This window comes from Caenorhabditis briggsae, assembly GCF_000004555.2.
Source record: "Caenorhabditis briggsae complete genome, chrV, whole genome shotgun sequence".
Classification (NCBI taxonomy): domain Eukaryota; kingdom Metazoa; phylum Nematoda; class Chromadorea; order Rhabditida; family Rhabditidae; genus Caenorhabditis; species Caenorhabditis briggsae.
Genome location: NC_013488.2, coordinates 16,583,857 through 16,607,347, shown reverse-complemented (window position 1 = coordinate 16,607,347; position 23,491 = coordinate 16,583,857). Strand labels below are relative to the sequence as shown.

Below are 23,491 nucleotides of genomic sequence, written 5' to 3'. Positions count from 1 at the left end.
TATTTTGCAGCAAATTTCGACGAATATATTTTAAAATACAGCAAAAAACAATGAAAAACAAACCATATTCGACGAAATTTGCTGCAAAATATGCGAAAAGCTAAAAAATGAGTAAATTTAATATTTTCCCGCCGGGTTACTGTCGCACTCGTTTCAACTGTTTCCGGTTGTTTACGCTTTCAGATATTTGTTTACAAACATCGCATACACTTCGACTCAACCATTTTTTTCTCTGACAAGGATAATAGATTCACGGTTGAATCAAGAAACAAAACATCACATTTATTTCCAACTCATACGTGAAATTATCGGAATATCGCCTGAGTTAGTTCGAGTAAAAATGATACAATCGGAATAAGCTTAGGTTTGGATGCATTAAAAGCCGGAAAAGAAAGGGACCCGCCTCAAACTGCGTGTGATATATGAAGTACATCAGTGGCAAGCCTTTCGTTAAATAACCGTAGATTGAAAACTCTCAAAAAAGTGGGAAGAAATTGACCCCATCTTTTGGCTCAACGCAACTTTTTTCTTTTTTTTTTTTTGGCACCTGTTTGAATCTTCTCATCCTGCGTTGCACACATGAATGTTGGAATCAAACCATTGCTAGTGGTGATAAATGGGGGTCGCTGTGACCGGAGTTCTGGAAGGAAGGCATCCAAAATTTAGTGGGGCATTGGCAGATAGTCATTGATAACGATGGTCATTACCTCCAATTTATCCGACATCGTTTTGACCTATTAAACTTTGAATGTATCAGACGCTAAAAATGGAAAGGACTTTCCGAACAACTTAATATATTGACATGAGCTTTCAAGAAAGAATGAGTTGCGAAGCGACGAAAAAATTGAAAAAGGTCAAATCGCGCCAGAGGCGCACCAGCCAGCTGTTTGAAGGGCCGGAGGCGTGGCAAACAGGCTGGTCTTTTGAAAAATGTGAAAATTGAATATAATTGGACGTGGCCTTTTAAAGGTGGGGGGAAAGGAGATTTTACCGGGGACTGTTGGGGCTAGAGTAGGCTTGTTAAAGTTGGCATTTCTTGGCGCCAAGAAATTTTTGGGTTTGGCGAGACACGCCAATATTTATTTTTGGCATTGGTCGCCAATGCCAATTTATAGACAGGCATTTCACGCCTGTTTTCATAATTTGAATTTTGAGAATTTGAAGGGAAAAATTGAAGGGATTTCTGTAGATTATAGATTTTTTGTAGCTAGTAGGCAAATAACAGCAGCCGAAATTCAAAGAAAATAAATTAATTTTTCAATCTTGAAAAAAGATATTCAATAAAAATAGGAAATTGCGATGCTCATAAATTCAAGAAATTTTAGAAATTCATATTATTTAGTTTCCTTCAAAATTCGATTAATAAAATTATTCTAGAACAAAAGCTTCAGAAAATGAAGTATTTAAAAAATGCAGCAGTCCTAAAAAGCCAAAAAACTGGAAACAAAATCTCGGAAATTCAAAATCTTCTACGAAAAAAACTAAATGCAAAGATTGAGAAATTCAAAAACTGAGGATATCAGAAATTCCAAAATTTTGGAGAATTTTTCGAAAAATTAACAATGTCAAAAATTCTGAAATTTCAGAAAACTGAAATCGAGGATACTTGAAAAGTCTATGAAATATACATTTTCCGATCTTCATTTTCCTTTTGTGAAATTTTCAGGAATTCAAGTAATTCAAAACTCGCAAGAATTCAAATATCCAGGATTTGAAGGAAACATAGTTTTGAAATTCTAAAATTTCTCAGTAATCCAAAAATATCCCGAAAATTTCGAAATTCGAAATCTCAAAATCTTAGAAAATTCAAAATTTGAAACTCAAAAACGTTCAAGTTCTCTAACTACGGATCTATCTAAAATTCGTCTTCAAGTTACAATTCATGAACTGTATCGAAAGAAAACCCATTCAATTTTCATTTTAAATAAATCGAAAAGTGCATTTTTCAAGTTTCAAAATTGAAATCAGATTGAAATCAACTGAAAGGTATCTTTTGACCCATTTTTCTCAAAGCTCTTTGCCGTTTCGCAAAAACAAAAAACATATTTGGTCATGAAGTGTAAGTTGGAGACATGCTCAGATAGATCACTAGTAAAGTAAAAATTGTAATTCATGTGAGAATATTGGCCTGACGCCAATATTGAAACCTAAATGGGCGATAACCTCCAATCTAAAAAGAAAACAGGCGATGAATGCAAATAACATGAAAAAAGATTGGGCCTGTGAACTTTCTTGGGGAGCCAACAACAACCCTAGGCCAGAGTATACATTCTACCGTGACGGTGTACAACGCTTAATGTCACTCTGCGTACAGCTGTCGTCCTCACCATTATGTTTACCATTTCACTTTCGCTTCACTTTTGCCCACGTGGCTCAGTCGGTTGCGACCCCGCACCTCAATCTTCGTCTCCCACAAGTTCAACTCCTCGAAGGGCATATTTAAACAGAATTTCGAGAACATTAATTTTCTCATGTCCCCCACCTTTAAAGAAGAATCAGGAGCGAAGCGACGAATAAGTTAAAAAATGAGGTTAAATTGCGCCGAAGGCGCACCAGCCAGATGTTTGAAGCGCCAGATGCGCGGTTAACTGGCTGGTATAACACAATATTTGTATTGTATATCCAGAATTTCAGAATTTCAAAATTCCCGAGTTTCAAGTTCTACCGTAACCCAATTTTTAGTCATCTTAACTTCCTCCTACAACCCTTGACCTCCAAAAATGTCAGCATAAACAAAAAGTTTTTGTTTCCTGATTATTTTTTTTTAATACTTTTACTCCAGCTGATTTCCCGAAGAGTCACGATCACGGAAACCAATTTCTTGAAGGTGTGAGAGTGACAAAAAAATAATTTAATCAAGAAATTTTTCGCGAGCGCGTAAATTTGGAATTTGTTGTTATTTATCCGAAAATTCGATTACGCTAACTGAATTTCTATACCGAAAGCTCAGAATTTCCTCTTAAAAAGTCATGTTCGAACATATTCCAATGTTTCATGTCGTTTTTCAACTCATTTTTTGTTTTTTGGCATTCTTATTTATGTTATATGATATCGCATTGCTCATGGCTACATATGCCTACCGTAATGATCAGAACATTCCATTTGCTTATTTAACGGTGATGAATATTTGTGGAGTTTTGTGTAAAATTGCATTCATTACGGACTTTTTGACGTACTTGTTGCTACCGTATCATGAATATTTGTGTGAGTTGGGATGGGAGTTTTTGGAATAATCTGGAATGGAAACTTGAAAGTTCGGAATTTCAGAAATTCAGAAACTCGAAAGTTGGGAATCTTAGAATCTCAAATATAACAGAAACAAAGAGTTTCGAGTGTTTTCCAATTCTTCTGGACGTTCTAGATTCCACGAAATCTCCGAAATTCCGTTTTTTCCAATTCCTACAATTTCAGCATACCGTGAAATGATTGGTCGTGAATTCACAATGCTCGGAACATTGACATATTTCATTCCAATGTGTGTCAGTGTTCTCATGACCTCGAATCGATTTTTTATCTTGATTCGCCCAACGGATCAACGCGTTTTCGGTCAAAAACGCATCTTTTTCTATAGCTTTTTGATTCTGGTGAGTTATTACTTTTTTACGAGACACGGCGAATAATATTGGAAATCGAGTTTTTCTGATTTTTTTCTGATGTATTGGCGCTTTTCTCGACACAGGGAAAAATCATCTTTCTTGGCAATAAAAAATTCTGGATCAACACATTTCTTTTTCAAAATAAGTAGAGATTGTAGAAAATTTTAAAACGAATAGAATGACCTGAAAAACGTCAAACTTGAACCAAAAATAAAGGTCCTGATAGGATTTCCAGAAAATCAACTAAATTTTGGCATTTTTAAAGGTTTTGGGGAATTTTCAAAAATTCTGTTGATCCATTCATAATGAAAAAAAGTAGAATCTGTGCAGAATTTTACGACGAATTTTTTGATACTAAAATCAAGATATGAATTTTAGAATTGAGACCCCTGATAGGAGTTGAAGCCGTCGGATTACTGTAGATTTGTGGGAAAATTATTATTTTTTATTCAAAATTTTTGGAATTTTTATTTGACGTGTTATTTTTGGCGTGTGATTTTTGGCTTGGATTGGCGTTGAATCCCTTAGAACCTGTCATACAATGGCCCTTCCACTTTTAACTTTGAGTCAAATGATCTCGGTTCTTGTAAAGGATATAAAAAAAAATAGTCTACTGTTGAATTGATTATCATAATGTCACAAACATTTAATCAGTTTACACATTTTTGATATCTCTCACAGAAATCGAGATAATTAAGCTCAAAGATAACATTGTGAAGGTGGGGGCTTCTATTACAGGTTTTACGGTATTTCAAATTTTAGAAGAATAAAATTAGTTTTTACAAGTTCAAAAAAAACGTTAAAATTAAAATTTTCTTTTTCAAATTATCTATTTTTACAAGTTTTAAACTGTTTTTAATCATTTTTTTCAGCTCAAACAACTTTTCTTCAATTTTCAGATTCTCTGCTTCACCCTGCTCCTAATCCCTCGCCTCTCTTACTGCCCTGTCAACTTCTTTGCCTCCACACTAGTCTTCCTAACTGCCTGTGCTCCTGAAAGACATCCCGTCACAAAATTCACCAATATCAATGCCATTTGGGTCCCAACAACTCTTTTGTTCATTAACGTCATCATGATGCTTTATTTAAAGTCTATCCGTTACGACATCTTCTCGAGAATCCGTCAAAAGTCTTCTGTAATTTCAATGTCCTGTTCTAATTCCTTAGCACAGAGCCAAATCCGAAGAGAGCACATGTTGATGAGACAGACAGTGGCCATCACAGTTGGTCTCTCTTTCTATGAAGTCGGCAGCCTCCTCATGCGCACGTTTCCGGTGGGTTCTTGTTTGATTTCGGTGGGCAGACTACGTGTTCGGGGGTGTAGCTCAGTGGTAGAGTGCTCGCTTCGCATGCGAGAAGTCCGGGGTTCAAACCCCCGCTCCTCCAAAGTTTCTTTTTGCTTTTTTTTGCAGATGGACATCTTGTTTAAACATTTTTTGAATCATTTTTCAGAAACTTACAACAGTCTGCCCCAGGAAGTTCGAGACTTAACATTCTACTTTCGTTTGGAAACAATTTGTGCTATCAACTTTATCGTTTACTATTTGGGAAGTCCATCGACTCGGAAGATGTTAAAAAAGTATTTTCGCTCCGGAGAATTGAGAAAGGATCTTAGTACGCGGAAAATTTCGAGCACTTTTCAAATGTCTCGGATTGAGGGTTAAACGAAAATCGGAATTTTTGAAATGTTAACTGAATTATATTTTTGTACTTGTCTGATAAATCCAATGAATAAAAATTATATTGCTTTCGAAATTTTCAATCTTCACTTTAATATATTTCAACCAAAAAAACAAAAATGCGAAAGAACAACTTTCAAATGTAACTTTTTCATGTTTCTTATCTTGAGAAATATTGATTAACAGAGACGGAATGATAGAAAATGAAATAGTGTGAAACTCTGAGAGACGCAGAGATAACACATATGTATAAAACATTGATTAACAGAGACGGAATATTGATTAACAGAGACGGAATGATAGAAAATGAAATAGTGTGAAACTCTGAGAGACGCAGAGATAACACATATGTATAAAACCAACAATTCACCCTTTTCTTTTCATTCTCCATGATAATTTTTTTTCTATTTCTCCATTTTCAAAAATGCCATCAATCATTGAAATGCCAGAGCTGGTATTGGAAAAAGTTATTGAATTCTCAGACTTTAAAGCTGTGTGAGTGTTTTTTCCTACAAAATTATTTGAATTTTCAATGCATCTTTTCAGTCTAACACTACGCCAAGTTTTTCGAGATTTTCGAAAATTCATCGACGATTCGAATGATTCGAAATTGGCCGATTCGAAATTCGAAGATATCAACCTTTATGCGTAAAATAGTGATAACACGATACATTTGGATTTCTGGGAATCCGAGGATTCTATCTATCGGTTCGAGTATTCTGAATCGGAGAATTCTAGAATATTCAAAGAAAAAACGACTATTTTGGAAAATTTGGATATTGTGGACGTAGTAATTGAAGATTTGAATTTGATTTTAAGGTTTCAAAAGTCAACTTTAAAACGGCTTAATTTTTGTTTTAAAGATTCTCAACTTTCATATGATTCATCGATTCCTAAGCTTCCTGTTAAGCTCAATCAATTTGGACTTGGGTCTCATTACTGATTCCTCTCTCAAATTCTCTGCTCACATCAACAAAATCACATCTGTAGCTCTTCTCCGCTCCAAACAACTCTTAAAGTCATGTAGATCTAAGTCTCCAGAATTCTACATTCATCTTTTCAAATGTTATGTTCTCCCGATTCTTGAATATTGTTCTGTAGTTTATTCCCCTCCGCCTTCTTCTCGCCTTGCTCTAAAACTAGAATCTCCCTTAAGATTTTTCTCTAAGTGTATTTTCCAGCGTTGTAATATCCAGTACAGTTCCTATTCTGATCGTCTCTCTATCCTCAATATGTTCTCCATTCGACATCGTAGGCTAAAAGCTCAACTAATTCTTCTCTATAAATTTTTAAATGGCTCCGCCTACTTACCTAACCTAAATGCACATGTCAAATACTCCTCCTCCCCTCGTCGCCCTATGAACTTAATTATTGTTCAGCCCTACTCCTCTGACTATTTTTCTTCAATTGTTCCCCTGTGGAACGCCATCACTTCCCAAGTTACCCGATTTCTCCTACCTTCCGAGTTTGAATCCTTAATTTCTTCCAGTATTACCCGTTATTGATATATTTGCTCCCTATTTCTCCTTTTCTACCGGTTACATCTTTCCTGTGTCAAATATCTAAATTATCCCGTTTCCCCTCCCCTACTCAGATCGGCCTCGTGAGGGGCATTTTTTCTGAGTCTTTCATGTCCTGCCCTCTAATGTTTTATTACACCTGATCAATAAACAAATTAAATTAAATCTGGCAATTTTCAAAAATCTCTACAAACTTGGCGAAGAGTGAATCTGAAAAACTCAAATTTTTAATTACCGTAAAACCTCTAATAGAACGACACCCGGATCGTCCACTTTGAGCCTATATATCTCACTTCTTTTGAAAGATATCAAAAAGTGGTTAACTAGTAAAATGTTTATCAGGATATCAGCAACATTTTACTAATTAGCCACTTTTTGATATCTTTCACAGAAAATGAGATATATAGGCTCAAAGTGGACGATCCGGGTGTCGTTCTTTTAGAGGTTTTACGGTAATAATATTCCGAAAAACTCACACTGCTTGGAAATTCAAAAAACCTACGATATTTTCCAATACAAGCTCAAAAAAAACGCAAGTTCTAAAAAATCCCAGAAATTTACACATATTTCTTTTTGTGTTTTTCTCTGAATAAAAATTATCTGAATTTCCAATGCATGACATAATCAGTACAATTTCGAAACTTTGAAATATCGTCAAATGTAAACAGTTTCAAATCGAAATTCGAAGAGTGAAAATTTCTTCGTTGCTGATAAGAAATTGTCATTTTTCCCCTCATTTCTTCTTTCAATTTTCAAAATGTCTTCCCTTTCTGAAATGCCAGAGCTTGTACTGGAAAATATCATTGTGTTCGACAATGAAGAATTCTGAGAAGAAAATCCTGTTCATCGAAATTTGTCGACATTTATTCATGTTTTTTTGAGAATTGACTGATTTGAAGCAACACTTATTTCAATAAACAACTATTCCTAGGATCCTCAAAAAATCTTCTGGCTCTATTATGGCTCAACAAAGTTCTCTCAGAACTCAACAAACCACTGGAAACATGATTAAAAATCAGGGTTTGAAAAAAAATTATTTGAAAATTTTATTTCTTTTGAAATTGAAATGGACGAAATCGTTAAAACTGAGCAATGGAAAAACGCGAAAAATATTTTCTGTGATTTCTATACATTGAATATGAAGGTTGAAGACATGTGCGATTTTTCAAGAGTATGGATGAAAATGCTTTCGATTTCTGCTCGAGATTTGGATTTTCTGAAAAATGTTCTGGACATTAAATTAAAAATTTCTTATCTGTAAATATTTCAGACTTTCATCACTTCTACGAATTTCGCAAGATATGAGATTCAATTAGAAAACTTTAATGAAAACGAGGGAATTACCGATGTTTGGGGACCCGCTTTTTATTTCGGAACTGGTCGTCGTCGGTATTTTCGAATCAACAATCCAGAGGAGAAAGTTTTGCACATTGAAATTGTCAAAAACAACATATTTATAATAGGCTTTTAGAATATCAACAGATTTCTATTGATATTATCCAATTGAATGCTGTCCCGAATAGAGCGATTGTACATGATTATAACGACAACTGATGCTCTATTCTTGATTTTCTATCATTGTTGGTATTGCTTATACTTCATTTCATTTTAATAAATAAGTTCATACATTATTACATTTTTTTTGCTGTTGAGAAATCGAATTTCAGAAAACAAAAAAACTTATCAGACTGTGCTTAGTCAGACTGTGCTTTCGGAAATTTTGAAAAATCACAAAACTGGAAAATCAAAAATTAAGAAGAATCTAAAAAAATAAGACATCGGAAAATTCTGAAAAATTTGAATATTCTAGAAAACTCGAAAAAGTGGGCAAGTTTCAAATTTTCATGATTACAGGAATTTGAAGAATTTCAGGAAAATCTAAAATTTAAGAATTTCCAGGAAATTCAGAATGTAGGAAAATTTAGCAAATTCGTAGTATTAAGGAAAATTTGGCAACTAGGAATTTTTCTGATAATCATAGATTTTGGATTTTCAAAAAAATTGAAAATACTTTGAACTCGAAAAAAAAATCCAAATTTCAAATTTCAAAAACTTAGAAAAAACTTTCAATGAAATCTCAAAACTCAGAAATTCTAAAATTCTAAAATTCTAAAATTCTAAAATTCTAAAATTCTAAAATTCTGAAATTCTAAAATTCTAAATTTCAGAAATTCAGAAATTCAGAAATTTAGAAATTCTAAAATTCTAAAATTCAAAAATTCAACATAATTTATTTAAAAAATAAAAATATGTATTCAATAATATATCAGTTTTCGTTATAATCATGTACAATCGCTCTATTTGGAACATTTCTCGTTTCAATGACGTCGAAATAAATGTGATTGTAAACTTGCTGGATGTCGATCACCAAAATATTCTCCTCCGAGTCCTTGATTCGAAAATACCAAAGACTTGAAGATCCAGAAAGATACGCAGGACCCCACAAATTGAAAATTTCCTCGTTTTCATTGAAAATATTCACTGCAAGCCAGGAATATTCGAATTTCGAAGAACTGGTGATAGCCTGAAACTTTATCAATCAAAAAGTTTTCAAGTTTAATCTTCAAAAACCTTCTTCAAAAAGTCCAAGTCCCTTGCGGAAATTGTGTTTGATTGTACACGATATCTTGAAAAATGACAGATATCTTCTACTTTTAGATTCACCACATGAAAATCACAATTCATCTCCTTCGCTTTTTTCCATTGCTCACTTTTCACTATTTCGTCGATTTCAATCTCCATATCGATTTCAGTCTCCAACCGAAATAAATCGATAATTTTCAGAGCTTCTGGATCAGCGATCGGTAAAATTGGAGTCAATTGAGACTGATGGTACGTTTTTATACTCAATTCCCTTGTTTTGATTTTTCGACCGGATGCATTGAACATATTGCTCAGCTTAATTGGTAAAGTATGAATCGAAGACTCCGTTTGGAGTTGAAAATCATCGAAATGAAAATATAGCCTTTGCAAATTGGATTTTTGAAATTTCAGAATCCATTCTAGATCTTGAATCGCCACATCCACAATTTTCAAATTTGCCATATTTGTTATTTTTCCATTGAAACTTCTCGAATTATTGATTTCAGAATACTCAAAGTGATAAAAAGAATCATCGGGACCCACCAAATCAAAAGTTATCTTCTTTTCGTCTTTGTCAGAAATAATTTCAATTTGTGCGAATTTTGAATCCGGCAATTTCGAATCTTTCAAGTCGTCAATGAAATTCCGGAAATCTCGACAGACTTGGCGAAGGGTCAAGCTGAAAATTTGGATTGAAAAATTGATCGAATTAAAAAAAATGAACTCACACAGCTTTCAAGTCTGAAAATTCTATAATTTTTTCCAATACCAACTCGGGCATTTCAATGATTGATGCCATTTTTGACAATAAAAAAATAGAAGAAAATAGTTCAGAGTGATGGAAAAAAAAGATTTGAAAATGGAAATTTTGTGAACTTATCGCCGCTCACATGTGTGTTTTGTCTGCGTCTCCGAGGTTTCAACACTATTTTTTTCTTTTCTGCTGTCGTCTCTTACCTCCTCGGCGATATACAATATTTCGCAACATATCAGTTTTGTAAAAGAAAAAAAAATCATAGAGAAATTGAGAAGAACCTGAAGTTCCAGGAAATTTGAAAATGCAGAAGAAAAATGCAGAAAAATCAAAAATCCAAAAACTCAAAAAATCGAAACATCTAGAAAAATTCATAAACTCTGACATTGAGAAAAAAAGTTGAAATTTTTGCGAGATTCAAAACATTTCAGTTTAAAAAATCACAGGAATTTTTAAGAAATTTCAAAAACTTCAAAACTTTCAAAAAATCTCAATTTAAACATTTTGAAATTCGTGTTTTTTGTTCCAAAACTTGTCTTAAAACACACTATCTGATAAGTTGAAGCACATTCTCTGTATATTGTAAGCCGATTTGGACAACTCAAAAACTTCAAACCTAATTTATTCAAACAAAATTTATTGAATTTATATAAATGAAATATCAGTATTTGTTATAATCGTGTACAATCTTTCCATTCGAAACATCCCTCGTTTCAATGGCAAAGAAAAACATGTGATTAAACTCTTGCTGATGATCGACCACTAAAATATTTTCCTCCGAATCCCTGATTCGAAAATACCAATAAATTGAAGATTCAGAAAGATACGAAGTACCCCACAAATTTAAAAGTTCCTCTTTTTCATTAAAGTTTTCCACTTCAATCATGAAAATCTCGAATTTCGAAAAAACTTGTGACAGTCTAAAGTATTTTCAGTTTGAAAATGTTCAAATTTAAAATTTGCCAACTTTTTTCAGCAAATCCAAATCTCTTGTGGTTATCGTGCTCCATTTTATACTAAATTTTGGAAAATGACAGATATCTTCTACTTTTAGATTCAACACATGAAAGTGAAATCTCATCTCCTTCGCTCTTTTCCTTTGCTCAATTTTCACTATTTCGTCGCTTTCAATCTCCATATCATCCTCCAACCGAAATAAATCGATAATTTTCAGAGCTTCTGGATCAGCGATGGGTACAACAAAAACTTACACAGATCGAAAATCCAAGAATCCAGTGATAGTTTCCATTACAAGCTCTGGCATTTCAGAAAGGGAAGACATTTCGAAAATAGAGAGAAAATAATTTCAAAATTTCAACATCGAAGTGGAGGAGTTATACATGGTCACAAAGTCATCTTGGTAGAAAAGACTTCAATTAAAAAGATGACACCAAAAAGGAGTTGACCCGCTTTTTTAATCACATCTCTCCACGTTCTAGGCCGATGGAATCAAGAAATTACAGGAGTGTTGGCAGACAACTATTGATTCATATGGATGTTACTTCCATTTATCTAACCATCTCCGCTTCGAGAAAAATCTGATCAAAAATGTTGTCAAAACAAAACGGTTCGGTTTCAACCTAATAACCTAAATTCAACCTAAATTCAACCTAATAACCTAAATTCAACCTAAATTCAACCTAATAAAAATTTCGGTTCAACCTAATAATTTCCAATTTCTTATCAGCTGCTGGCACGTATGATTCCTATTGACAATATTTTTTTCTTCATTTTTTTTTGATTCCCGCAATTTTAAAATTTTCAAATTCCCTAAAGCGATCTGAAAAGTTGGGCTGAAAACCGTTAGTTGCGAAGTGTCCAGTTCTAAAACGTCTGGTTTCCAAATTTACAATCTCCGCCGGTCTAGTTGACATTTAAAAAATAATTTGAAAAAAAAAAGTTTTCAACGCTGATCTGTTGCGAAATATTAGTCAACAAACCGGCTAACGTTGATAAGAAAAAAAATAGTGTGAAATTTATAGAGACGCATAGTAAATAAATATTGTCGCCGGGAATAGAGTCACTTTCTGAAAATTTCCTCTACACCAAAAAATGCCATCGATTTTAAAAATGCCAGAACTGATATTGGAAAAAATTATAGAATTTTCAGATTTCAAAGCTGTGTGAGTATTTTTGAAATTTTTGAAAATGTTCAAACTTTTCAATGCGAATTTTTCAGTCTGACACTTCGCCAAGTTTGTCGAGATTTTCGAAATTTCATAGACGAATTGTATGATTCAAAATTGCCGGATTCAAATGTTCAGAGTATCCAAATAATAGTGACTTATGAAGAATCAATTGAATTTGAATTTGTGAATTTTGACGAATCATCTGACAGTACTTTATACTCCAAACGGGATAATTCAAGAATTTTCAATGGAAAATCAAGAATTCTGGAGACTTTAGACATTTTCATCGTTGCTATTCAAGATTTGGCGCGAATTTTGAAATTTCAAAAATCAATTTTGAAATTTTTAGATTTAATTTTTTCGACGCCTCCGATTGCTGGACTACAGATGAGCAATATATTTGGTGCTCTAAAATTCAAAACGCAAAGTTTAAAAATTCTGGCGCAATCGGAATTTTCGTCAATTTTGTCATTGGTTGACCCAGGAACTCTTGAAATGATCGATTTTCATCTTTGGTATAATTCAGATATCGAAATGGACCAAATCGCTAAAACTGAGCAATGGAAAAATGCGAAGGAGTTCATTAATAGACCATATTCCTTGAATATGGATGTGAAATTAACTAGTCATTTTTCAAAATGCAATATTTACGTTAAATCGATTTCGGGAACTGATTTAAACTTCTTGAAAGAGGTAAGCCATATTTTATTTTTAAAAATCTCAAATTTCAAATTTTCAGAGCTATATTAAATCTCCGAATTTTAAATATTCCCATATCGGAGTTGAATTTTGGAATGAAGAACTTTCGAGTGCTTTGGGACCATTTGATATCGATGGAATCTATCGAAAATGGTATTTTCGAGTTCAGAATTCAGATGAAAACATGTTGAAAGTCGAAATTTCGTCAGAAGAGAAACAAATCGATTTTGAGGTTATTCAAATGGATAATGTTCCAGACCAAGTGGTAGTGAAGAAACTTAATAATTGAACTTCGTGTTGTTTTTATATTGCTTTCATCGATTCTTTTAGAATAAACTTAATTTTCGATATATTGTTCTAACAAGGAGACATTGACTTTTTGCGGATTTTGAAGTTTGTTGAAATTTTCAGAATTTTGCCTTTTTGAAGTTTAATAAGGGTTGAAATAAATTCATTTGGAACACAGAAAACTAGCTGAAAACTTGCCAATTTTTAGGAGAACCTTGAAACATTGGCAAAAACGAGATCGTTTCGAAAGTATTTTTCCCAAGAAAAAGGATCCTGAACTAAATAGAGAGTTCTCATTTTTATTAGTTTTTATTCCGGATACCACCAAAACAATTTTGTCAACAAAAACCATACAAGTCAGCGACTGAAGATGTTCCTAATGGAGCAATTGTACATGATTATAACGAAAACTGATTTTCCAATTTTGATTTTCTGAATTTGTGGAATTTGTGTATAAACTTTATTTCAATAAAAATTAGATAAAACATCGACTACATTGATAAATCGAGCACTATGCAAAAGCACATCAAAACGATACATCGTGTTCATGGGGTACATTTGATCTCAATGTGAAAAATATCTTGAAGTACATCTTACTGTTCGGATATGTTAGTTCCACACGTGCATTAATTGTAAGACAATGTAAAGGGAGGAATTATATACAGTAAAATACATGTTTAAAAATAAGGATAATAGCTAGTAGCGAGTTTTGGAACAAAAAACACGAATTTCAAAATGTTTAAATTGAGATTTTTTGAAAGTTTTGAAGTTTTTGAAATTTCTTAAAAATTCCTGTGATTTTTTAAACTGAAATGTTTTGAATCTCGCAAAACTTTCAACTTTTTTCTCAATGTCAGAGTTTATGAATTTTTCTAGATTTTTCGATTTTTTTGAGTTTTTGGATTTTTGATTTTTCTGCATTTTTCTTCTGCATTTTCAAATTTCCTGGAACTTCAGGTTCTTCTCAATTCTCTATGATTTTTTTTTCTTTTTCAAAACTGATATGTTGCGAAATATTGTATATCGCCGAGGAGGTAAGAGACGACAGCAGAAAAGAAAAAAATAGTGTTGAATCCTCGGAGACGCAGACAAAACACACATGTGAGCGGCGATAAGTTCACACAATTTCCATTTTCAAATCGACTTTTTTTTCGATCACTCTGAACTATTTTCTTCTATTTTTCTATTGTCAAAAATGGCATCAATCATTGAAGTGCCCGAGTTGGTATTGGATAAAATTATAGAATTTTCAGACTTGAAAGCTGTGTGAGTTCATTTTTTTAATTCGATCAATTTTTCAATCCAAATTTTCAGCTTGACCCTTCGCCAAGTCTGTCGAGATTTCCGGAATTTCATTGACGACTTGAAAGATTCGAAATTGCCGGATTCAAAATTCGCACAAATTGAAATTATTTCTGACAAAGACGAAAAGAAGATAACTTTTGATTTCGTGGGTCCCGATGATTCTTTTTATCGCTTTGAGTATTCTGAAATCAATAATTCGAGAAGTTTCAATGGAAAAATAACAAATATGGCAAATTTGAATATTGTGGATGTGGCGATCAAGATCTAGAATGGATTCTGAAATTTCAAAAATCCAATTTGCAAAGGCTATATTTTCATTTCGATGATTTTCAACTCCAAACGGAGTCTTCGATTCATACTTTACCAATTAAGCTGAGCAATATGTTCAATGCATCCGGTCGAAAAATCAAAACAAGGGAATTGAGTATAAAAACGTACCATCAGTCTCAAGTGACTCCATTTTTACCGATTGCTGATCTAGAAGCTCTGAAAATTATCGATTTGTATTCATTGGAGGATAATATGGAGATTGAAATCGACGAAATAGTGAAAATTGAGCAATGGAAAAAAGCGAAGGAGATGAATTGTGATTTTCATGTGGTGAATCTAAAAGTAGAAGATATCTGTCATTTTTCAAGATATCGTGTACAATCAAACACAATTTCCGCAAGGGACTTGGACTTTTTGAAGAAGGTTTTTGAAGATTAAACTTGAAAACTTTTTGATTGATAAAGTTTCAGGCTATCACCAGTTCTTTGAAATTCGAATATTCCTGGCTTGCAGTGAATATTTTCAATGAAAACGAGGAAATTTTCAATTTGTGGGGTCCTGCGTATCTTTCTGGATCTTCAAGTCTTTGGTATTTTCGAATCAAGGACTCGGAGGAGAATATTTTGGTGATCGACATCCAGCAAGTTTACAATCACATTTATTTCGACGTCATTGAAACGAGAAAAGTTCCAAATAGAGCGATTGTACATGATTATAACGAAAACTGATATATTATTGAATACATACTTTTATTTTTTAAATAAATTATGCTGAATTTTTGAATTTTTGAATTTTTGAATTTCTAAATTTCTGAATTTCTGAATTTCTGAAATTTAGAATTTTCGAATTTTAGAATTTCAGAATTTTAGAATTTTAGAATTTTAGAATTTTAGAATTTTAGAATTTTAGAATTTTAGAATTTCAGAATTTTAGAATTTTAGAATTTCAGAATTTTAGAATTTTAGAATTTTTGAATTTCTGAGTTTCTGAGTTTCTGAATTTCTGAATTTTAGAATTTTAGAATTTTAGAATTTTAGAATTTTAGAACTTTAGAATTTTAGAATTTCAGAATTTTAGAATTTTAGAATTTTAGAATTTTAGAATTTCAGAATTTTAGAATTTTAGAATTTCAGAATTTTAGAATTTTAGAATTTCTGAATTTCTGAATTTCTGAGTTTCTGAGTTTCTGAAATTTAGAATTTTAGAATTTTAGAATTTCTGAGTTTTGAGATTTCCTTGAAAGTTTTTTCTAAGTTTTTGAAATTTGAAATTTGGATTTTTTTTCGAGTTCAAAGTATTTTCAAATTTTTTGAAAATCCAAAATCTATGACTATCAGAAAAATTCCTAGTTGCCAAATTTTCCTTAATACTACGAATTTGCTAAATTTTCCTACATTCTGAATTTCCTGGAAATTCTTAAATTTTAGATTTTCCTGAAATTCTTCAAATTCCTGTAATCATGAAAATTTGAAACTTGCCCACTTTTTCCAGTTTTCTAGAATATTCGAATTTTTCAGAATTTTCGGATGTCTTATTTTTTTAGATTCTTCTTAATTTTTGATTTTCCAGTTTTGTGATTTTTCAAAATTTCCGAAAATGCCGATTTTATGAATACTGGAAATTTCTGAAAATCATAATAAGTAATTTTTATAAAATTCTAAGCTGCTTGGGATTGTTGAATTTTTCCCGAATTCCGATTTTAAACAATTTTTATAAATTCATATTTTTTAAATTTTGATTCATAGATTTCCCGAAACGTCCAAATTTTTTTCCTAGAAAAATTTGTTTATGAAAAAATCTTTATTTGTACATTGAAAACTTAAAAAATTCAAACATTAAACAAAGTTATACTCGTAACGTCTCCTTATTTTCAATTTCTTCTGGAACATTCTCTACTTTGCGTCCCACAATTCTTCGGTTTTTGGTTTCTGAATCCTTCCGGAATCTTCAATTTTTCCAGAATTTCTGGCTCCTCCAGAGCCGAGCAGGAGCTCAATCAGCATCTTTTCGAGTCTGGAATTGTTTTTTAAATTAACAATGAGATTTTCAATTAAAAAATGCCAACTTTAAAAATGGGATTTCGAAGAAACAACTCCAAAAAAATGCAAAAATGTAGGATAACAATGTTGTAGGCACTGAGTAGTACATGAACTGAAAATAGAGAAAAATTGGAATTTCAAAATGTTCAAAAAAACTCACAATTTGAAAACTGGAATAAAAATGAATACTGGCGTCGCCGATGCTCAAATACAGGTATAGTACTACGAAATGGACAATATATGCACAATATGATAGACGACCGAACGGTTGCCACATTGGATGGGACATGAAGTTGTCGATTGGTCCTGGAAATTTGGGAAAAATGAATTTTCTAGGTTTTTGGAATTTCTGAATTCGAAAATTTTGAAATTTGGAAAATCCAGAAGTTCTGGGATTCTGAACATTTGAATATTTGAAAATCTTTGGTTTTTAACTTTTTTTTTGGAAAACTTCAAAATTCCAGGATTCTAAAATTCGGAAAAAAACTGAAATTTCGTAAAATGTTCTGAAATTCGAATGTTTCGAAATTTCACAATTATGGTTTTTTTCAGATTTCCGATTTTCTGAATTTCTGAATTTCTGAGGTTTTGAATTGTTGAATTTTCGATTCTCCGGATTTCCAACTTTTGGAATTTCGGTTTTTGATTTTTTCGGATTTCCGAATTTTTGAGTTTCTGATTTTCTGATTTTCAGAAATTTCTGAAACTTGAGAAAAAGTCAATTGGATTACTGTACCTCCCCATCCCATATGATTAGCAATGATAACCCAGGAGACAGCAATTGACCAGGCGATTCTCGAGAAATTGTAGTAGGATGCTCGGATGAAAACGCTGAAAAACAGTTTTTTGGGAATTTTTTTCCTCCAAAAATTTTCCTCACCTCCAATAAATTCTCTTATCATAATCATAGGTTGAAAAAAGACACATAACTGCCAATCCAAAAGCAATTAGCCATCCAGTACAAGAAAGTGCCCAATTTAAACGAATTCTACGTTTTCCAAATGTTGCTAGAAGATATCCAACGAATAATCCAATAAGGTATGGTGTTCCACGGACCCATGGCTTATCATAGATTAGGTCGTAGAAGTTGGTGTTGTCTCTGGAAATTGAAATTTTCGAAAAAAAAATTTTTTTTTGGATTTTCAGAAGTTCCAAGAAAACGAAAGTTCTGAAAGACAACAATTCGAAAATTCTGAAAATCGAAAAATCGATTTATCAGTAATTCAGAAATTCAGAAATTTGTGTTTAAAACTAACCCATTTCCAAAAAAGTCACCAGGCAAATCATTGACATAATACAGTACGTATACAGTAATCACACTTCCCATAATACCGGCAGTCAATAAAGCGGTTCCAGCGGCAAACGAGAAAAAGAGGGCAATTAAGAAAATTGGGGCAATTAAGTATAGTTGGGTGTCCACACCCAAGTACCAAGTGATGCCGTAGCATTGGTTGACATCTGGTCCCAAATTATTAATGTACAGTAGGTTTTTCCACCAATTCTGTACACAAACGTCAACTTGCGGATTTAATTGGTCTGTAATTTTTGAATTTTCGAGTTTTCGAGTTTTTGAATTTTTGAATTTTGTCTATTTCAAATTTAAAAAAAAAGAAAAACTCACTATTCTGAGAAGCGACTCCTGGTCCTTGAATATAGTATCCATAGACCACAAAAAATCCAATAAAAATCATTAGGGGCGGTGTCAGTCGGAGATATCGGTGAACATAAAATAGAATCCAGGTGATTGGACTGGTGATTTGAGCTTTTTTGAGAGGATTTTTGAAAAATAAATAGGCGACGACGATTCCGGAAAGGAGGAAGAAGGTGTCGACAGAGAAGAACGCGTTCATTATGAAATGATTCCAGAACTTTCCGGTGAATGGAAGAACGGATAGAACTTGATCTGAAAAAGGTTTTTAGCGGTTTGGGATTTTCAGAATCTGGAAATTGTTGAAATTTCAAAATATTATAGGATTTTCAACATTTTTTACTCAAAAACTTTGAATTGGTAAAAAACTGAAAACTGGAATTTTTAACTGTTCTTGATTTTTAGAATTTTTGTTTTTGGAAATAGAGCAATCGGATTTTGGATCCTTTTTTGTTGTCAATTTTTTCAATTCTCGGAAATTCAGAATTTGGAATTCCAAAATCTTAATTTTCTCAAACTCCAGAATTCTTACCTGGAACCATCAAATACGTGAAAGTATGTCCTGTCACAACCCATAACATTGACAAAAATCGAATACAATCCAAACATTTAATGAATCCGGGCTTTTGCTCCTTCACAGACAGTAACAGCTCCGCATTTGTCCACATTGATAAAGCCATTGCCATTTTCAACAATTTCCCGTCTTCTCTTTTAACTTCTTCATTCTTTTTTATCGAATCCAATAGAAAATCAGCCAGTGTAGCTGCCAAAATAATCGCTGTCATAACAGCCATGAAGGCAGTGAATCCCCAAAATGCCGGTGTTTTTTTGACGGGATATTTCGAGCAGAATGCTCCGCAAGCAGTGAATGGTTGCTTGGAAATTTGATTATAGACTGATGGAAGGTCTTCTTGAGAACATGAATATGGCATGCATACTGCTCCACGGAGAAAGATTGAAGTGGGTTGACCGTCGGACATGTGACACGTGGCATTCTGAAAAAAAGGGAGGTTTTTGGAATTCATTAATGTTCTTTTTTCTGTATATTAAGCCATTTTTAAGTAGTTGATGGTCCCAAAATGACCTAACATGCAGCTAATGTGTTTCCTAGGTGGCCTAACATTTGCAAGTTGAGCTTCCTAGGCCACCAACTTTTTCCGGCTATAAATGGCTTAATACCTACCCGGTGTGATTTCTAGACCATTTTAATATGGTGGCCTATCTTTTGAAAGTGGATTTTTCTAGGCTACTATCCTGAATGTCCTAGAAATAGCCTGAGATTCACATTGTCGTTTTTCTAGGTCATCATAATGGCCTAACCTTCCCAAGTAGAGTTTTCTAGGCCACCGTTGCAGATGATACACAAATTATCTAACATGCAGCTAATGTGTTCCCTATGCCATTTAACATGGTGGCCTAACTTTCGCAACATGATTTTTCTAGGCCGCCAAGTTTTACGGGCTAGAAACATAACTTTAAAATGTTGGACCATTTCTTGGCATTAAACTTTTGTGACCTAGAAAAAACAACTTGCGAAAGTTAGGCCACCAGGGTAAATGACCCCATGTTTTTCTGAAATTTTTTCACTTCATGTTTGGCCTATTTTTTATCTTTTTTGACAAGCTTGTTTTGGACTTTTGGTTTATATTTGGGACCTTTCCACAGAGAAAATTGATTTAAAAATAAATGAGAATCTCGACGATTCAAAATTTCAGCTTTCTGGTCCAGTTTTTCCTACAAATTCCGAAAATTTCTAACCCACCTTTCCCGGAAACAGAATAATATAGCAATAATTGGTTTCATACTTTTGTCCACTAATTCTTTCGCATTCTTGATAGGACCCATCCATGAGAATTGGTATTTGAAAGAGACCAGTCAGTGGGATTTTTCCCCAAGCGTCGTATTCTGGAAATCGAAGTTTTTTGAAAAACGGAAAAAGTCAAAATTCAGCAATTTAACAATTCAAAAGCTTGAAACGTGCAAAATTCAAAAATACGGAAATTCTAAAATTCCAAAATTCTAAACTTCAAAAATTCCAAAGTTTGAAAATTCGGAATTTCACAATTTCACAGTTTCAAAAAAACTCACGCTCCACTGCATAGAAATTCTTCTCAATAATCTTTTCCTCCTCTTTGGTGCATTTTCGCTCTACTAGACACTCGACAGACACCTCGGCGACCAATTTCAGTGAGTTTTGCCACGTTTCCGTGTCATTTGCACATTGAGCGCTGACTCCATGGATTTTTGAGGAGGTCAGAAAAATTTCCTGAACTTTTTATTCTAATAAAAATTTGAATTTTTTCAAAAACTACCTCCCAATAGTGGCCGGAAACATGTAGCAGTAAAAGTGAACATAGGAATAGTAGGCGCATTTTTTTTGCAAAAAAATTGTTTGATACCAAATTTGAATACTTTCCCGGGAGGTTTTATATATTTTAGGCAGCTTATCAGAAACCACGAAAATGACGATTTTTTCATTCAGAAAGTTTTGTGAATCACTTTGTCTAACTGATAAGAACAAAGAGACAGAGAGGAGAAAAATGAAATCATCTATATTTTCATTTGCGGTCAAAATACGAAAAGTTGCCATTTGGAACCGGAAAACTGAAAAAAATGGTCCAAAAGTGCAGAAAGTTGCGCCAAAACGGTTGTGCTGGTCCAAAGTTAGTCACTAGAGAGAAATGTTCTGAAATTCTGAAATTCTGTGATCCTGAAATTCGGAAAACCTGAAATTCTGAAATTTAGAAGTTCTGAGCTTCTGAGGTTCTGAAGTTCGAAGATTCTAAAATACTGAAGTTTTGAAATTTTGAAATTTTGAAATTTTGAAATTTTGAGATTCCGAGATCGTGAGATTCTGAAGTTCTGAAATTTCAAAATCTGAATTTTTGACTTCTGAACTTCTGAGTTTCAGAAATACTGAGATTCTGGAATTTGGAACTTCTGAGTTTCTGAATTTCTGAGATTCTGAAATACTGAAATACAGAAACTTAAATTCTGCTAAAATCCAATTTTCCAATTTCCCCTGATACTGGTCCCAAATTTCAGATTTTTCCGGATTCCAGTTTTTCGAACTTCCTGAAAATCCTGAAAATCCTTTTTTTCTCTTTTTCTCTTTAATCCAATTTCTTATCACTTTCTGCCCCCACCAATGTTTCTCTGACCGGGAATCCCCAATTTTCTGATCAAAAACCCATTCATCATATTTTATTTCAATTTTTGCTCCAAAGTCAAAAACTTTTTATCTTTTTCTGTTCTCAAAAAATAAGACGCACACAAACCTCAAACTGATAAGAAATCGTGATAATTTTTTGGATGAAAAATCGGAAAAAAGTATAGTTTGCCTTACAATTAAAAACTTTTTCCCCACGCAAAAAATTCAGATCAGAGAACAATTTGATTCGGAAAGGTTAGAAAAATGAGTCAATCTTTTGACTCAAAAATTGAAAATCCGGTTGAAAAAAAAATGTTTGAGAAAATTGATGGATCATAATGCCATGGAAAAATGGAGCCTAGAAAAGATTATTTTTGAAAATTATTTTCTGATTTTTCGAACGATTTTTTTAGCGAATGTCGCCTATATTTGAGAGCTAAAAACCAAAAATTTGAAAGTATTAAGTGATTTTTTATATTTTTCTCTGATTTTTGAAACATCTTTATTCATTTTTCGAATAGTTTTTTTGAAGAATTTGAAGTTAATTTCATCTAATTTTCGAATCTCAAATTTCCCAGTTTACCGAAATTTGAATCGACTTTGCAATAAAATTTTTTTGCATTTTTATAACCCAAAAAACCAGCGAACAAGGCACTTTTTTTCTTCCAATGACAGTTTTTAAGGCCAGCGACTCTAAACTTTTTTTAAAACTTTCAGAAAAATTCATTTTTTTTGGCTTCTACGGAGGCGGTGAAAATGGCCACAGTTCGAGTAGCTCATCTTCGGAATCCCATGAAGGCGGTCGAGGCGGTCACGGCCACGGTCATGAAGGTCGACCACGACCGCCACGACCACCACTACGCCCACGCCCGTCTAGAGAGAAGACCAACTGCCCAGCCGACTGGATGCTGTTCAAACGATCACAGGGCAATTGGTGTGTTCAAGTAAAAGACTACAAACTATAGAATTACTACAAAAACTAGAAACTTTCAGGTTTTCGTTGGTACGATGACCCAATATCAAGCCGAACCACTATGTGTTGCGCAGGGAGCAGTGTTGTATGGATTGCAGAATGATGATGAGAGAATGAGAATGGCAGGTATGTGTTTCATGAAATTTTGTATCATATGGTACGTAGCAATGAACCCTATGGTGCAAATGATGACCATATGGTACATGGCGATGAACCATATGGTGCAAAACAGTGACCATATAGTACATAATTATGACTCATATGGTGCAAATGGTGACCTTTAGCTATGAATCATATGATGCAAATCGGCAGCCATACGGTTCATTGCGATAAACCATATGGTGAAAATCGGTGACCATATGATACATAGAGATGAACCATATGGTACGTAGTGATCAACCATATGCTGCAAATTGATGATCATATGGTACGTAGCAATGAACCACATGGTGCAAATCGATGACCATTTGCTTTGAATCATATGGTGCAAATCCAATACCATGTTGTAGTCTTTGTAACAATTTTTCCAGCTGTTTATCTGAAATTGATGCATCAACATGGGTTTGATCAATAATCGATTTGGCTTGGTGCCAAAAGAAAGCCAACCTGCTCACGTGTTGGGATGTGTGCTCCAAAAGATACATTCTATTGGACTGATGGACAAGCAACAGGAACCGATGGATTCGCATGGGGGCCTCCCCTACATGGAGGACCTCCACAGCCAGATGGCGCCGTCAATTCTTGGGGGTGAGTTGAGGTACCATATGGTACTTATGAAAAGCTATTGGAACCATATGGAACTAATTCGAACCACATGAAATCCATATAGTACAGCTAGAACAAACACTATTAAGCAG

General features: G+C 33.4%; 7 protein-coding genes and 1 non-coding gene across 8 annotated transcripts in view; 5 read left to right on the top strand and 3 right to left on the bottom strand.

The window, feature by feature from the left end:
• Positions 1-3,422: 3,422 nt before the first annotated feature.
• Positions 3,423-5,260, top strand: Cbr-srxa-7 (the record flags this gene model as incomplete). Its single annotated transcript, XM_045238355.1, has 3 exons — positions 3,423-3,584; positions 4,496-4,904; positions 5,049-5,260. The coding sequence occupies 3 exons, from the start codon at positions 3,423-3,425 to the stop codon at positions 5,258-5,260; spliced, it is 783 nt and encodes a 260-aa protein (XP_045091329.1).
• CBG28429 lies at positions 4,911-4,982 on the top strand. Its single transcript has one exon. It is a non-coding gene (tRNA).
• Positions 5,261-9,061: 3,801 nt separating the features above from the next.
• On the bottom strand, positions 9,062-10,177 carry CBG24406 (the record flags this gene model as incomplete). The annotated part of the gene is made up of 3 exons (XM_002648225.1): positions 9,062-9,319; positions 9,367-10,057; positions 10,107-10,177. The coding sequence occupies 3 exons, from the start codon at positions 10,175-10,177 to the stop codon at positions 9,062-9,064; spliced, it is 1,020 nt and encodes a 339-aa protein (XP_002648271.1).
• Positions 10,178-10,793: 616 nt separating this feature from the next.
• CBG24405 lies at positions 10,794-11,414 on the bottom strand (the record flags this gene model as incomplete). Its single annotated transcript, XM_002648224.1, has 2 exons — positions 10,794-11,052; positions 11,344-11,414. The coding sequence occupies 2 exons, from the start codon at positions 11,412-11,414 to the stop codon at positions 10,794-10,796; spliced, it is 330 nt and encodes a 109-aa protein (XP_002648270.1).
• A 788-nt stretch (positions 11,415-12,202) lies between these two features.
• CBG24404 lies at positions 12,203-13,249 on the top strand (the record flags this gene model as incomplete). The annotated part of the gene is made up of 3 exons (XM_002648223.1): positions 12,203-12,255; positions 12,312-12,954; positions 13,001-13,249. The coding sequence occupies 3 exons, from the start codon at positions 12,203-12,205 to the stop codon at positions 13,247-13,249; spliced, it is 945 nt and encodes a 314-aa protein (XP_002648269.1).
• A 1,194-nt stretch (positions 13,250-14,443) lies between these two features.
• On the top strand, positions 14,444-15,551 carry CBG24403 (the record flags this gene model as incomplete). Its single annotated transcript, XM_002648222.1, has 4 exons — positions 14,444-14,514; positions 14,563-14,698; positions 14,755-15,246; positions 15,294-15,551. The coding sequence occupies 4 exons, from the start codon at positions 14,444-14,446 to the stop codon at positions 15,549-15,551; spliced, it is 957 nt and encodes a 318-aa protein (XP_002648268.1).
• A 1,164-nt stretch (positions 15,552-16,715) lies between these two features.
• On the bottom strand, positions 16,716-20,882 carry CBG24402 (the record flags this gene model as incomplete). The annotated part of the gene is made up of 10 exons (XM_045238353.1): positions 16,716-16,836; positions 16,889-17,168; positions 17,599-17,693; positions 17,743-17,961; positions 18,119-18,398; positions 18,484-18,765; positions 19,043-19,505; positions 20,273-20,415; positions 20,599-20,776; positions 20,823-20,882. The coding sequence occupies 10 exons, from the start codon at positions 20,880-20,882 to the stop codon at positions 16,716-16,718; spliced, it is 2,121 nt and encodes a 706-aa protein (XP_045091328.1).
• A 1,447-nt stretch (positions 20,883-22,329) lies between these two features.
• Positions 22,330-23,491, top strand: part of CBG24401 — a gene marked incomplete at both ends in the record, with an annotated part of 7,104 nt that continues 5,942 nt past the window's right edge. Inside the window, 3 exons of the mRNA XM_045238352.1 lie at positions 22,330-22,605; positions 22,655-22,760; positions 23,273-23,381. Coding sequence (XP_045091327.1) covers positions 22,330-22,605; positions 22,655-22,760; positions 23,273-23,381 — 491 coding nt within the window. The remainder of the gene's footprint in view (positions 22,606-22,654; positions 22,761-23,272; positions 23,382-23,491) is intronic.